We start from the raw sequence: 16,933 nt of genomic DNA, 5'->3' as shown, positions 1-16,933 counted from the left end.
TCTCTTGAATCCTTTCTACCTGCTGAGGGGTTTATAGGTAAGGGAAGTGCAGAGATTACAGATCTTGAATAGTAAACCAGTGAAATGAGCAACACAAACAACTCTTCAGTAAGTTTAGCATTTAAAGTGGGAAATTAGCAAATATGGTATATAATGAAGGAAAAAATGTCCTTTTGGAAAACTTTTAGATCAATCCAAATGGGATAGCAAAGGGATCTGTAATACAATTTTGATATTTAGACCAAAATCAGTAGGTTACTGGCTCAACCATGGCACACATCTGTAGTGACTGAAAGTTATTACCACTTGTCAGCTCCTCTCTGACCTCTGTGAAATGAGGTGCTTGGATCAGTCTGGCTCCCAGTGGGCAGATGTCTCCATTACAAACACTTCCAGTGCCACGGCTGGTTTGTCAGTCACAGCCTCAGTGTAAAGGCTTGTCCTGGTACCATGGTGAATAAACACCATCCTCACCTCTGAAACTGGATCTTTCAGGTCAAGGCTGAGACAGCCTGGCAAATAATTCAAGAAAGCTTGAAACTCCACTGCTAGCACAGGATGGCTCTGGGAAAATAAAAGATCTAATTTTCTAGAGTTGCAGGCTGACAGGTTTTACTTCACAACATAAGTAAACGTTGGGCCTAAGGGCTGTTGAGGAATGATCTGCTCCTGGTCTGTTTATGGGTCCCAACCATACAAATTGATTCTCTTCTGCTGTCATTTTTCCTCCTATTTGTCTTGTTATTGGTTCTTTTAATACCACACTGTCTATATAGGGGATGTTTCCCACTATCATTCTCTCAGTATGTGTCCATGAACAGCTTCTGTTCCAGATACCTATTCATGTCCTAATCTCATTTTGACTTCAAAATATTATTCTCCCAGAGGTTTCCTTAGAATAATTGTACATACTGTAGAGAAACAGACAGGGTGCATTTTGAAAATATAGCAACAATTTACAATAGTGACTCTTCAATATCTTGAAGCAGTAGTTTTCATGTAAAAGAAGGAAGACATATAAAAATTATTTTCCTTGGCAAGCATGCCAAGAGAATAAGAGAAATGTTTATGAAGTATGATTTAATAAACACTTGTGTTCTTTCTTTGCTTAGGTAACCCTCCTGCTACAGGTACAGGAACTTTACACATCACCTTGGAGGATGTCAATGACAATGTCCCATCCCTTTATCCAACACTGGCAAAAGTCTGTGATGACGCAAAAGATCTCAGAGTAGTGGTACTAGGAGCATCAGACAAAGACCTTCATCCCAACACAGATCCATTTAAATTTGAACTGAGTAAGCAATCCGGCCCAGAAAAATTGTGGAGAATCAGCAAGATTAACAGTAAGTTTATTTATTTATGTATGTATTTATTTATTTATTTTTCTTATGCATTCAGTCTTCTTGCCTCTAACTCACAGTATAATCACCTTGAGGTTGTTCATTATGTGAATTCAACAGCAGCAGTGCATGGAAGTCCTGCAGGATGAATCCATTACTGCTGCTGTCCAGTGTTTTTTTCTAGGACCAGCTGCCTGGTGGGAAATACTAATAGTTTGTCTGCATTTTGTCTTACACAAGATTTTTTCTCCTCTTCTTAATACATCGTCCAAACTTTTCTCTTTTAGTATTGCTTTAAAGAATGTCTACTGATGACTTATAATTTTGTAAAGGTTACCATATTTTTTTTTCCATGGAATTTGATTGCAAGGGATGCACAAAGCTTTGCTATAGGACAACATGGATCTTTTGCATGGGCTTTAGCAGTACACCTGAAAAACTCCATGATTTCATGTATTTGAACTTTAGAATTCACAAATACAATACCCAAATGTACTGGATATATATACTATCATCAGTAAGAGCATTTTTGAATTGTGGGGACCAGAACTGGACACAGTACACCATGAGTGGCCTGACACTGAGTTGGATGATCACATCCCTATCCCTGCTAGTGATGTGCCTACACATGCAGCCAAGGATCCACTTTGTCTCAATCGTTGCAGTGGCACACTGCTTATGTTAAGCTCGATGTTCCCCATGTCTCTTTCAGCAAGACTGTTCTCTGGACTTTTAGCAACTCATTTCATATTCTGCTTAGAAAGGACTAAAAATGTCTATGCCTGCCTGAAGGTTATCATGGACAGTGTGAAGGAGTCATTTTCTTTGCTGTTTCCCTGTTTGCCAGTGATGAAACCACTCTGTGCTAAACCTCCTGAAAGAGCACACCTGGCTACTAAGAGCTGTTAAGTCTCACTGTTGCTTAGATGAAGCAGAACTGTGGATCTGAAGGGGCATTATTTCCCTTCACTGCTGCCTTAGTGAAATTGTGGAAGCAGTTAAACAGTTTCACCTGTGCTTCCTTGCAAGAAGGGAATTTTCCTTTGGCAAATAGATAAGTTCTTCCCTCTCATGTTGCTTTGGGGATGACATGCCTTAGCATTTCTTTAGTATATTCATTTCCACAGTAAACTCTGCCAATAATTTGAAGACCAAATAATATATTTAAACAAAAGGGACTCTTGAAAGTCTTTCTTTTGATGGGGTTTGGAATATGTTTGCAATTAGCTGTAAGCCCCTGAAAGAATTTCTGTAACTGCCTCTTCTTTATGTAAGAAGTACAGTTCTCTTCAATTCAGTTCAATTCTCTAATCTTTTTCTTAGAGTGCTCTCATTTTCTTCTTAATTTCCATGAGTAACTGTGGCATATCTGATACTGTTTACAGATTCCTCTTCTTACCCAAGTGACTACTATTTGGCTAATTCTTACCTCCTGATCCTTTTCAGATACTCATGCCCAGGTCGTCCTGCTTCAAAACCTGAAAAAGGCCAATTACAACATCCCAATCTCAGTGACAGATTCTGGAAAACCACCTCTGACTAACAACACAGAACTGAAATTACAAGTGTGTTCCTGCAAGAAATCCAGAATGGACTGCAGTGCAACTGATTCCCTTCATATCAGCATGACCCTGATCCTTCTTTCACTCTTCAGTTTATTTTGTAAGTCTTTTCCTTAATTGTAAGTAATGAAGTGTTATTTAGCTGCTTATCTGTGCACTCTATAAGAAAACTTACCAAGGGAGAAGTTAAATTCATACATTGATAGCATAATGCAGTAACTTTATTTTTTCCCTGAGGAAGTAGCTACATTAAAGTAGGAGGGGAGGGCTTTTTCACTCTCACAAAGTAGCAAAAAATGCCTGGTTGTCAAATTAAGAAATAGAAGCAATAATTCTAAGAATCAAAGTGAATTAAAGCTAGCATATGATAAACTAAGAAGTACCAGCTGTAGTAACAGATTTGTGAGACACTTTCTTTCATCTCTCCCCACTTGAATTCAATTCAAAATCAGAAACAGGAGATTAAAGGTGTTCTTATAACAATAGCTATTCTGGGTCACCATGAAAATGAGTACTGCCTGCTTCGATCTATTCCTCTGTATGAAGTGCACAAGCAACTGGAACATAAGGAACTTACTCACGATTCTGGCCTTAGAGACAGACAAAATTGATAATCAGAATTGCACATCTGGGTTGGGGGAGAGAGAGAACTGATGCATACAGAGGATGCTTCTGCTGCTTCTGAGAAAGCTTTCTAAAAGTCTTATGAAATTCCTAATCTGAATCAGAAGGTGATTAATAAAAAATAATAATAATAAAAAAGGAAATCCCAGAATAACTGCAAAGTAGAAATTCAAAGCTACAGAATTTTGACGTCTAACCTAGATATGTACCTGCCTTGCCCTGTGACGGTTTTCAGCAATTTTTTGATGTCTGTTAAAAAGGAATTACTGTATCCCCTATTGTAGTAAACTATTATTCAAGGATTATTACCATCATCTAATGTTAGCAGAATGCATTGCATGGTGAAATACTACCTGAGTCATAGTAAAAGGCCATATATTCTTGATGAGGTACAGCCTACCATGAGGCAGAGGTAGAGGTCAAGGCAGATATAGTTTACGCATCTGAGGCTTGGTGTATGCTTGATAACACACAGTGTCAATTTTTTTTTTTCTTATAACATATTACTTTTATCCCAAAAGGTTAGCATGAAGGTCATTGTGAGAGAATTAGAAGTAGCTGATGTTTGTGATGCTCTTTGAAGATGAAAAAGACTATATAAATGCTAAGTGCAAATTCCTGTTCTTTGTTCCAATCAGTGACATCTGAAGTATCTCCATTGGCTTTGCTTCAGTTGTTCTGAGTTTAGTCAACTGGAAACAAACGCAGACTTCAGCTGTTAGAAGTAATATGTTAGAAATATGTGACAGTACATGACACCATTGCATCAGTGATATAAATATGCAGCCCGTTGATTCAAATATATTCTTGTTACCACTTCATAAATGTTGCTGAGGCTACACTAAGCATGACTTTCACCACTGGGCTAACATTTTTAGATATGATTTGTGCTTGAACTTTATTTACATTATTGCATCTGCTTAGAATATAATTGGGTGGAGAAAAGCATTTGCATTTGAAAGTATTCATGTTGACATTTTCTAGCCCCCAAAGAGGTCAGATCACTTTCCTTAGATTGAGTTATAAAAAGCAGTTCTAGGTGTTGGAAAATGCTTCTTGAGTTGATCTTCTGACTACAGATCTTCCCCAGCTGAACTGTGGGCGGAATATAGGCCCCTGGCATCTGAGCACTGCATGGTGCTCAGAATGACACAGGGATTCCCTCTCCTACTGTAAAAGATTAAGTAGCACTGAATAGTCTTAACAACATGAAAAAATAAGACATGCCTCAAGCCTTTCTAGGCAAGTCTTATATTCCTTCAGAGTGCTGTAATAGTAAGTATTGAGAAAAAGAACTGTAATCTTAAGCAACAAGTGGAGTAAGAATGTGCACGTAATCTGCCAGCAGTTTGTTCAGCGTTACTTACTGGTACCAGTCTGTTCTCTGAGCAATAAAACCAAAACAAAGGGATATTGCAGGTGAGTTGAAGGGATGGGGAAGGATCTCCTCCTTGAGACTAAGGGTGTTTGTACACAGTTGTTGTAAGTGATAGCATGAATTCTCTAGCTAGGTTTCAGCATAGCCAGATGTAGTCTTCAGCACAGGACTGCATTGTTTTTCTTTGCCAACATTTGCTACTATTTAGTTGTGTATTTCACGTTCACCCAGTCATGCAGAGGGAGGGTAATACTCCATGTCTGGTACAGTTATCTATTCATGTTTGTGCAAAGCCAGCAACCATAACAAGCATTTTCCTTAGGTGCAGACGGAGACAGAGAGATGTGAAAGAATGGGGCCATGAGACAGTTTAAATAATGTGGTTCTGTATCTGAACTTCTATAAAATCATAGAATGTGCTGGTATCATTGCATTCCCAATTCATTTCTACACACAGTTCGTTTATAGCTGCGATTAGTTCCATTGCAATGTTTTGTCTAGTCCAAATATTTATCAGAGTAATCAAAGATTACGATGCCATAAAAACAAAGAGAACTTTAGTGCTTATTGAACAGATGAAATATCCCATTTCTAGTGGCAAGTTATGGGTTTAATTTTTGCAAAAGCCCTTACGAGGCTCACTTTGCTCCCAGTATTTATGTTTTATGAGGCTCTTGTTCCTAGGAGGTAAATCCTTCAGTCAAATGAACTTTGTTATTCATGCCAAAGTATTTCTTTTTGTATTTGACATCTGGTGTGAGGATAGATAGCCCTATGAAAGAGCTGTTCATGATAAAAATGCCCTGCATGAATTTCCTCCCTTTACAAAACATCTTGGTATTATCATTTAAATGGTACAATTATTATCTATACTTAGAATATGTGCCTCTTTTGTAAGTCATGGAAGAAGTCATATGTGGCAGATTTCTGAAGTAACTCAGCATAGAACTGAAGAGCCTGATTAAAACTGTAATGCATGCAAAAAGCAGCAGTCTCACCTATTCTGTAGCTGCCTACTGTGTTCAGGATATTGAGGGATAATGGTATACAGACTAGAGAGTTGCCCAGATATACTTATAACAAGAGAAATTTTAGGGGTTCTTGTCAATCAGAAGTAAGAAATGTGAGATAATGAAGTATATGGGCAGACTGCAGCTTTTCCACAACAAAACAATAAGCTGTTTGGTGGAATTAAAAGATGCTGAATGAACAGTTGATTTAAAGGTCCTACTGCAGGCAACATAGAACCAATTTGTTCAGATATAACTTAGACTTTAGTAATTCAGATTGAGGAAGAAGAAGATATCAAAAACTAGATCTGGGTTCCTAGTCAGGGAGCAGGACTACAAAAATCATACTTGAGGAAGGGAAAAGCAGGAGAAAAAACGTGTGTTATGGGGCATGACTGGTGCTGAGCCTGAGATGGCCTATGTTGTTCCTTACTGCTCACTCATTTCCTCATATTTTCAACTGACACAGGTAAATTAGCTCTGTTCAGATTCAATGTAACCAAAGTGAGGGGCTCAAAAACACTAGAGGTACAGACAGTACCTCTGGAAGGCTCCCAAACATTTTCAACAAGAGAATATCTACAAATTTCCTAATGATGAGAGGGAGAGAAAGCAGGCCCCTTACTGCAACCTACAAAGTGGTAGCTGACATTTAATTTAGGTTTGAATGAAAAATACCTAAAAGGGAGAATAGCAGTCCCTGCAAATTTTGCTCAATTCTCATCAATTTAAAAACAAATGACTGTTAAGTGTATGTTTTACATTTAACAGCAATCTCATCACAAGATATATTGAGATTGGTAAAGCTGTTCTTTTTCTACACTGGGAATGATGTGTCAGAGAAAGTTTCTGTGAAAAATTCGGCTAGAACAAGTCAAGTCAAAGACATAGATTAAAGAACTTTTAGGATTTGAGTTAGTTACGCACAAGTGATGAGGAAAACATGACAAGTTAAAAAGGTAAAATATCAAAAACAAATCTGTGTATAATGTCATAATAAGCTCAGCAACAAAAACCCTATGGAAATCTGCAAAAGAACTACTCTAGCTGGCAGGATTAGGCTTTATATCAATGACAAAATATTTATATTATTATTTAAGGGACTGTTTGAATTCTGGAATTTTAATTTGACAATAATTATTTCACTTAATTGGCTAATCATAGAATGATAATTGCATTTCATATTTCCTTTTATATTTTACAAACATAAAAGATGAAGTTAGATTCAAATTTATTGAAACAAGGTACTGAAATAAGATTCAAAAACACAGCAGTCATGTCTTGAACAAGGAGACTTTGGAGCATTCATTAGTAGGTCAGTCACACCAGAAATAATATTTTACTTAGTCTATTTTTTTTTCTCACAAGGAAATTTAAACACTTCATGTTAAAAAAAAAAGCGATATCAGTAGTTGACAGTCAACTAAGATAAGGTTTTTTTTTTGTGTGTGTGTATGTGGTTTTTGTTTGGTTTGGTTCATGGTTGTTTTTGTTGTTGTTTTTAACCTGGCCAATTGACTTGAACCTACTAAGCAAAATACTTACTATGAACAGAAAGTAAGGTGAGAGGCTGGAGGGGAAATAGTGCTATGAAGACTTTAAATGAGCTGGAAGTCTCTACATTGGAATTAATTTGTTAAACTGAGAATGAAAGGCCTCAGGTGTGTTGAAAAACAGAGACTTGGACAGATGTCAGTACTGTGATTGCAAGGAAGCCTTAAAGACAATCTTGAATTTAACTTCTATTAACTACATTCACTTTTCCAATTTTAATGCCCCTCCTCCCCTACCGTAATATTTTTCTGGTTTGAGGCATGCAGCTACAGTATCAATAGACAATGTTTTATTTTTTTTCCTCGTAAATTACATGTTTGGTATTAAACCATTAGAAAAATTTAAATGGTATTAGCTGACAGATTTGAATTGTCCTGAACATGGACAGGCAGATTTAAAGTGTTATTGTTCACTCAGTTCATTTTCCAAAGCAATGGAAACATCTGTATCTCTAGTACATTCTGTGTTATTTATGCAGGAACATCAAATGTCTGAAGACTGAAGCAATACATTCTTGAATGGCATGAGATTAAGACAGATCACAGAAATTTTCAAATGGAAAAGACCTTTAAGGTCATTTCTCTTTCTGTTCACAAGTGCAGTTTGGTTACCCACAGATTCAGTTTTCAGTCTTTTCTGTGAATGGCTTGGCTGAGTCTTAGACAATTGTGTAATTAAGTTTTTCAGGGCTCAACTAGTATTTATTTTTGTAGGATTTTTGTTCCTTTCCACCCCCCCTGCCCCCCCCCAAAAAAAAAAAAAAAAAAAATCCTGTTCTAAAGAGGAAGCTTCAGAGGAGCTTGTTACAAAATGTGACTTTGCTAAAAACAATATATACATGTAAATTTTTTTATATTTATCCTGAACCTTTTAGGTTGCTTTAGCATATTTTAATCTTCTTTAGCATTTTTCTACTTTTCAGAGCAGTGATAATTAAAACAAAACAAAAATTTAACTAGTACAACTAGGAAATTTTGCTGAAGAAACTTTCCCATTTCTGAGAAGCAAAATATTCTTATATTGGCCAGAATTTCAAAAACCAGGGAGAGTTTTGCTGTAAAAGTTATTTGTTTGCACAAGTCTAATTAAAGTTCTTTTCTTCCATTAGAGTACATACCATGTGGGTATATAATGTGGTACCTAAATGACAATACCCAAGTAACTGGAAATACTGACAATCAGTGAGTTCCAGAGGTATAAATCTCAATTCCTAAAACTAGTAACACCAGCAATTCCCTCTATTACTTTAATACTTATTATCTTCGTTACAGGTGCTTTTTTCGTATTAACATCGTTATTGTTACTGCTAGATTATCAGTGAACAGAGACACATTCTTGAATATGTGTAAGAGAAAAATACCTTTTTTTTTTTTTGTCTCTTTAGATACTTTGCTTGATTACATTCTAGTAAGGGAAGGATAGTTTAAGGGTTAAGGGATCGTAGTCAAATCGAGATTGTCATGATGTGAGTTTTACTTGTACCACAGACATCTGTGTCAAGTCTTCTAATTTCTGTGTAGGTGTACTCAGTTCTGCAACCTGTTGTGCAGTTGGCTTTGGGAGCCCACCTAAAGTAAATGGGGCTTGAAATAACACAGAAGTCCATATGCACATACATAATTGTACAGAGGATGTTATACCTAGTCATATACATGACAAGTAGAAATACCCTCAAATTATACATAAACATATTTAAAATGTACTTAATTATGTTAAGTTTTATTGAGTTAATTAGGTAAGAAGTGACAGGTTTTGTACATTTTAAACCATTCAAACATGTTCCAGAAATATACCAATTGAAAAAACACTACAGGTTAGAAGATGTGTGATTGTGATGTAAAAAAAATAAATAAATAAAAAAGCAAATACAGCTAGTTCCTTTAAATCTGTAATATCATTCCTGACAGTTATTCTGTAGATATGCAATGAAAATTTAAAGAGACTGGTTTGATAGACCATTTAGTGGTATGAATTCAAAGGAACATTTATGTTTTCGTTTTCTGAACAGAAACCGTAGATTTATAATATTTTGTATTTCTGAGTGACCACTTAAAGTCAGCAAAATACATAACTTAGCATTAATTATCTGAATTGTTCTGGGGTGGACTGTGACTAAAAACTAGAACTGAACTGGTTACCACTTCATTATTTTTTTCTGTCAATAATGGCTACTACACACAATGGGATTTTTTTTTTTCTTTTAAGTGTCTACTTCCTTGGATATTTCCCCACTCTGTGACATCCCAACACCTCAGAATATGCTCTTTATGCTGACAGCTTGATGTTCAGTTTTAAATGTGATATGTGATATTGAAACTGAATAGAAAGATTAGATTGGGCCTGAAGGTTAGATGATGTTACTTTTGCTTCTCTGCTAGACAGTTGATGATACTTAAGTCCTTTTAAATGCTATTGATATCTGGAATATTGCAAACCTACATTGTAAGACCCTTCTTTACCTATACACCTAGTGTGTATAGGTCATTGGTTAGTATTCATGCCACTCATGCTTATAGTTCCTCTTTAAATATATATATATATTTTGAAGTCTGGTCCAAAGCCAAATTTGGCAATTTTCTGTTGATCTCTCCTCTTCCATGTCTGCTAAACATATTATACATGCTTATTTTTGCTAAAAAGGAGGGTTTTTTAGTTGATTCTTTTAGTAATTATAAGTAAGTTGGGATTAGTGTACACCTAGAGATCTGAGAAATAACATTGCTGAAATAAACATCTAGAGAGGCTGTCCAGGAAAAGTGATAGACTACAAAATGGGGGGTGTTTAATAAAAGGTTAGATGTGGTACTTAGGGACATGGTTAAGTGGGTAATACTAGTGGTAGGGGGATGGTTGGACCAGATGATCTTGGAAGTCTTTTCCAACCCTTATGATTCACGAATTTATTTATGCATATATTCTACTTACTGATAACTATTAGTAAACTAACCTATGGAAGTTGAGACCTGACTGCTTAAAGTTATACTGTGCTTTAAAAGGCTGTTTTTTTATATATATTTTTTATGCATTAATGAGAAATTAGATTTGTTCAATGCTACTGTTTCAAAACTGTACCTATTAATTTCACTTTCTGAATATTTCCAGTTGTTCAGCTAAGTTTATCAGATTACAGCATTGGAAAATGCATTTCCAGACTGCAGGTAATCACCTCTGCAATTGTTTTGTTTTGAACGAATTGGAAAAGAAAGGGAGAATTTATTTAGTGTTGGTCAAATGAAGGTGACATTGCTCTGGCAAAGTATCAACTAAAATCTGTAACAATGTCAAATATAAAATAAAATATCTACACTATTAGCTGCTTTACCAGAGAAATTACATCACCCCCAGTAAGATATGTCAAATCTGTAGTACATGTAAATATGAGTTGTATTACATAAACATAGCACTGCACTGGGTAATATATGCTTCTGAATTTCAAAGTCTTTTAGTTGCTGAACTTTTGCCTTAGTATTACCTACATGCATGTACATTTTGCACATCACAAGAACAGCCCAATAGGGTGCGTATATGTAGGTACAAGACAAGTAGGAGAAGCAGAAACAAGGATTCAGCAGTGAGCAAGGCCAGTGCAAGAAGTTAGAAGAGTGCGTTGGTGTATATCAGCACTGTTCCAGATCTGCCAGTATAGTTTTATAATAAATGAGTTAGCAGTGTGCGAGAGACTGGGAAATATCATCTGCTGGTGTCAAACAGATACCCTTTGAAAACGACTTCAGCCTGAGCAACCTATTCCCCTGTGCAAGCTGATTAGTTTGGATTGGCATGTTTCTCCCCAGTCTTGCCAATTTTGGCCAATTGCTTAGCACATGCCGACATTTTAGCTCCCGAAGTTAAATATTGACATTGATATATGAGTGCCTACTGGAGCTTTGAGTAGAATTATAAGACACTCATTTCACATACACAGTACTAATGCATACTGTGTTTTTCCTATCATTAAGAATTTTGGAATCATCTCCTCATATATAATTTGTTTCCCATTTATGTGATGTTATAAGCTGCAAATTTTAAGGATAAATTCACTTACTTCTCTCTTCTTTATAAACCTTTTTTACAATGTTATTACTGTTCAATGAGTTCATGCATTTGCTCTAGCCACAAGCATACCTACTGCTACTCCTGATACTAAAAATTGATTTTTTAGCTGCTGGAATAAGGTTGTGTGTTATCTGTCTGGAGACAGCTGTTTCAGCCTTTCAAATGCAGTGAGAGTTGCAATGAAAAGATTCCCTTCTTCCTTCAGAAGACAATTCCAGGACAGTCAAAACTAGTGACCACTAAAATTTGGCACACAACCCAAAACATAGCCAGTGCATTGGACCACTGAAGAGGTTACAGGTGAACGTACACAGTTATTATCTAAAAAGTGTGTGTATATATATATATATATATACATATATATATGTATAACATAGTTATTAAATTACTATTTTTACAGAAATGTACAAGATATAATTTATAGGCAAGTGGTGCAAACACTATGATACTTCTGGTGTTTAAAACTACCCACAACAAATCAACCAGTGATGTACATGAAAACAATTTTTTCTAAGTTCTACAAGAAGGCTATATTAATAACTGTGTATCTAATTAATGCTCTTTTATAGATGCTAAAGCCAGGAAAAAGGTACCTGAATGTTGATTAACTGTCTAATCAAAAACATGGTTCTGATCTCTTCTTCCATTTTCCCATTACTCCTTTAACATTACCAAGGTTTTGATAAAGTCCATGATGTAATGAAGACTTTAAATTATGCAGAGATTAATGTAATATTTCTGATGAGAGGGTAATTGAAGGAAATCTAAGGAAATGGAGCATGCCTGAGTTGAACTCCAGACTTCAACTGTGTTAACTCTCTTCACTATGTTAAATGAGAATTACAGGATGAATACATCTTGGGTAAAGTTCACTCCTGTACAGAGGGTCAGCATGAAACCTAAATGCCTTTAATTTTTATAAGGTTTAAACTGCCATTTAAGACACAGGATCTGTAACGATGGGGAAAGAAGGGAGCATGTCTGGTCTCATAAGGTACACATCTTTCAAAGGCTTTGGATTAATCAAGTTATTACTGTTTCTTTAAAATAAGCAGGGGTTTGGGTCACTAATTTACAAACATGTTCAGAGAAAGCTAAGGCTGCAATGTAGAAAGGTAAAGTGTTTGGAAATCACAAATACTTTTCTGAGCTAAGTAGAAGTAATTTGGCAAGTGAGGTTGTTTACTGGCTGATTAGGAGGGTTCTGATGGACCATGGGCTCTCCAGATCCTGAACCATGGTAAACAAGGTTACATGCTAAAGGCTGTCTTTTTTTTTTTTTTTCCTAAGATGGGGCATTATGCATTCATGGTTTTAAAGAGTTATGTGCATTTTTTTCTCCATTGTCTTTTATCATATGAATCAGAGTAGGGAATAAACAGTAAATTAGTCCACTGTGAAGTAGACAGGTGGCTGCGGTCATTGAAGAAATCGATATTATAGATACTGTCTTTATTAGCCGGCTTACTCCTTTTTTGAAGCAATTCAAGTGACTGAAACCACGATACCTAGATGATGATTCAGATATCAGTCCTGTAGAGTCTTCTGCTACCTACTTCAAACCTTTTGACTTTCCAATCAACTTTAGTGGGAGTAGAAAGGGGATTTTGTTCCATCTTAGGTAACTACATTATGAACCTAAACTGCATACTTAGACCTATATTCCTATAGCATTATTACACTCCATCCAGATAAACACTTCCAGTTTTCATTTTCTTGACCAAGAAAAGCAAAAATGATCCTCCAAAGTACTAATGCCAACCAACATCATCCATTTACAATAACGAGCCCTGAATTCTTATCTGAGACAAATTAACCATATTAGTAACAATTCAGACAGCAAGCACATAAGAACAATGCTGTAAAGTTCACTTACCTCATATTTGACTGCTATCTTAAAAGGAATGTGGCTGAACATTTCTCTCAGGAATAGAAGAGCTAGAGCAGAGACCTGTGAGGTTAAAAATGGCGATGATAACGTTGGAGACTGCACTGAGAGTGAGTTCTGGAGAAAATAAGTTCTATATAGTTATGCTAGCTTTATGCTGCTTGTGCATTCCCCAGATACTCTAAAGCGAAGGGGTGAGACGTGGCTATTGGCAATAAAAGAACAACGATGTACACATCACCTTTGTGGCTTTCATACCTGCAGCTGTATACAGCAAAACAGTTGGAATCATGGATCATCATGTCCAACCTAGCAAACCATTAATCTACCTACTTGTAGTAGGTAGACAGAAAATCACATTTAAAACATGGTTTTAACACACGGTGTGTAATAATTGAGTGCTGAGATGAGCTAAAATATAGTGATGATTTTTACATCTAATACTACAAATATAAAATAATTACTAGGCATAATGGTAATTAATGTACAGATCTAAACCTGCCACGTACAGGCTTACCAGGACATTAGGTTCCTAAAAGAGCTAGTCAGCATGGGTCAGCAAATGTTCTTGCATGCATTTGCACATTTTATACTCACAATATTCCTTAAATAGTAAGAATCTGTTGCTGAACAGAAACTGTAAATATAAAATGCATGAAAATCTGTCAAAACAAAACAAAACTAAAGTCAGTGGATAAACACTTGAAGCCTGACATCTTTAGGTTGGTTGTTTAGAGATGAGAATGCCCTAACACTTTGGCAGTCTGTGTGTATTTCTGGAACTTTCATTTGGTCCTTATTGGCAGAAGAAAGAAATAAAAGCAAACAAGAAAACTACAATTCCTCTATAGAAAACAATAATGCACAATAGCAATCCAGCTGGGAAAATAAAGACATTTTAAATACAAACCAGATACTTGATCAGATCTGCAGAGAATATATACTACAGCAGTTCTGTGATTTCTATAGCTCTGCTTATATTCATCATTAAGGTTTCTGCACAATACTTTGGTCATTTTTGATTTCTGTAGATTTTGTTTTAAGGGCATTACTAGCCAGAGTGCATGTCCAATAACACACCTTGTAAGATTATATCAGAATATTTTTAGAAAGTAAATTTTTATCGACAAACTTCGACATTAACCACAGAAATTAAAAGTTAGTCTAACTTCACCATTGGATGCAAGCAAAAAAATATATATATATATTTTTATTCACCATTGTTTGCAATAGGAAGAACCAAAACAGATCTGGTCTTGAATAGTCTTACTGGAAGTACTGAAGTTGGTTAGCTACATAACTTTTATAGCCCCCTAATTTTGAATATTGGAGCTCTTTTAAAAGTCAGAAGCAAAGGATATGTACTATTCCTCCAATCAATGTTTAGAAAAAATTATTTTAACAAAACTTTAATTAAGGCTGGTGAAATGGCTGAGCTGGATTCATAGTAGTCTTATCACCCATTGCTAAATGTCAAGATTCTTGTAGATCTGTCAGAAGTAACACATGCTAAGGAGAAAGCTTTTTACAGATGCTTGCAGGGAGCTCCTCCTATTACATGAGAAAGCCTGGGAGGAAAAAAAGAGAAAAAAAAAAAGCCCAAAAGGTTTCTTTGAAAACATGTCAATGAAAGTTGGTGTCATAGTGTATGAATATGAAAAAGTGGTCATGTGGGGATGATCCATGAAAAGACATGCAGTAGGGAAGAAGCAATGGAGTCACAGTAACAGAGGCGTTGTTGAAGTGGCAGAGTAGGAAAATACTCTGTACAGCAAAAGACTGTCAGGATATGAACTATAGTATCTTGATTTTGACAAGGGCTGTGAAAACATGTTACAAACCTGCTGAGGAGTGCCTGGGCAGGATATTTACTGTTTGAATGGCTAGAAACAGCCATTTGGGATGATGTGTGAAAGAATCCTCTAGATTAAGATGCAACCTAAATACACAGACCTAGAAAGAAGATTCTGTGACAAAAATGTTCTCCATTTTGTCTCACTTTTTAAGTTTGAATAAGAGGCAGAATGATAGTGTTGTCCAGAGCAATCAAAAGAAGAACTGGAAGGGAGTGCTTTAGGGGAAAGATTTAAGAGCTAAGTTTTTAGCTGTAGAGAGCTGTCTGCTAAACGTTGAAAAGGTAGAGGTCAATATTGTAGCCTAAATGGAAAAACAGGTAGGAAGAGTAAGATCTCAGAACTGCTGGCCCTGAAGCAATCGCTCAATGTGTATGAATGGTAGCACAGAGAAAGGGAAGAAATTGAAGTGGGGAAAACAAAATTTCCGCAGAAACCTGGAATGTAAAGAATAAGACAAAGATGTGCAGGAAAAGTGATTACAGACCTTGTAGGAAAATGACAGGATGATGTAGTCACAGGAGCTGAGGGAAGCATCAGATTTCCAGGCATGTGATAGAATGTGTCAAAGACAGCTGACAGGTCAGATATGATGAGGTTGATAAGTGATTTCAGTAGAAGGAAAGTCAAAGCAGGAGCTGCAGTGCTTCAGGATGAAAGGGAGAAGGGAACTGGGGCAGTGTTTGGAGAGGCAAGTGGGGAAACAGGCAGGGAAAATCAAAAGCATGCTTACATTTGTGAGAAAAGCTAGCCTTCAACTAGTACAGTTAAAAAAAAAAAAAAAATATTCATAGTTAAAGCTGACCTAACTAGTTTTAATATATAGTTTACTCAGGAAAGGCAAGGTGCGTGATAAGGTAGTAACATTCATTGCATCTGTCAATATGATGTAAAATATACAAGCTTTTCTTCAGGTCTGCACATAAATCAACATATATTGCCCTTTATTTACAAGCTGTTGGTGAAGCAGTCACTAGCTGCTTGAATTTGTGTGATATTTATAAATTTTGTGCTGACAGATTCCTCTAAAGTTTCAGCCTATGGATTATACAGCAATTCAGTATAAGAGGTGCTGTTCATTCATCACATACCAGTGCCTGTCCCCAGCAAGGAGACCTCCAGGGACCTCCAAAAGATTCAGAGGAGCATTGCTGATTCAAAAGCTAGTATTATTTACTTTGAGTCAGGCTTGAACAAATGCCCTTAAATGATAATAAACTTCATTGTGACTTGGAAATACATTTTTTCAGATAGTTTGTGAAATCAGACTCCCAAACTTTTGCTTTTCACTATCAAGTTGTTTATGAGAATTTAGTCCCAGCCAGTCCTTAATCCAAACATATCCAAACTCTGGCAGTCATGCTTACAAAATTCCTATAGAAGCCTAGAGCCTAATTTTGTGGTCAGACCTTTTCTTTAAAATGCATACTAAAAATCCCAATCCCAAGCAATTCCAGATTTTATCTTATTTGGAAATCTCAGTGGCACTTCTCACTTCAGTGAGCCCCATCCATCAGTTCCCTCTATGGATTCTCATACTTGTTTAATTTGCTTTACTGACCTTTGTTTAACAGAACTGAAGCCATGCTGCAGGGGAAGGGCAGGCTGTGGCGTGCTATCCAGGTGTCTGTTTTTCTGTACAGTCCATATGGACAGGCCCCTAGC

The 16,933-nt window shown here is 36.3% G+C and overlaps 1 protein-coding gene and 1 long non-coding RNA gene across 6 annotated transcripts in view; one reads left to right on the top strand and one right to left on the bottom strand.

The window, feature by feature from the left end:
• The window catches only part of CDH13 (cadherin 13), a 479,376-nt gene that overhangs the window by 454,771 nt on the left and 7,672 nt on the right, over positions 1 to 16,933 (top strand). For 3 of the 5 annotated variants that reach the window (XM_072044040.1, XM_072044041.1, XM_072044042.1), the window contains 3 exons: positions 1,113 to 1,346; positions 2,790 to 3,005; positions 10,574 to 16,087. In XM_072044040.1, the coding sequence (XP_071900141.1) occupies positions 1,113 to 1,346; positions 2,790 to 3,005; positions 10,574 to 10,659 (536 nt within the window). In that variant the 3' untranslated portion in view covers positions 10,660 to 16,087. Of the gene's footprint in view, positions 1 to 1,112; positions 1,347 to 2,789; positions 3,006 to 10,573; positions 16,088 to 16,933 lie in introns of those variants that run through there. The other 2 variants (XM_005020165.6, XM_072044043.1) reach the window with 1 other exon arrangement.
• The window catches only part of LOC110352837 (uncharacterized), a 27,951-nt gene extending 11,018 nt beyond the window's left edge, over positions 1 to 16,933 (bottom strand). Inside the window, exons 1-2 of the long non-coding RNA XR_005268775.2 lie at positions 16,830 to 16,933; positions 13,404 to 13,478 (exon numbers count right to left, since the gene is read on the bottom strand). This is a non-coding gene — a long non-coding RNA (uncharacterized lncRNA). The remainder of the gene's footprint in view (positions 1 to 13,403; positions 13,479 to 16,829) is intronic.

The sequence above is a fragment of the Anas platyrhynchos genome, chromosome 12 (assembly GCF_047663525.1).
Source record: "Anas platyrhynchos isolate ZD024472 breed Pekin duck chromosome 12, IASCAAS_PekinDuck_T2T, whole genome shotgun sequence".
Taxonomy (NCBI): Eukaryota; Metazoa; Chordata; class Aves; order Anseriformes; family Anatidae; genus Anas; species Anas platyrhynchos.
The sequence above is the reverse complement of the archived record's forward strand: the minus strand, read 5'-3'. Positions and strand labels throughout refer to the sequence as shown.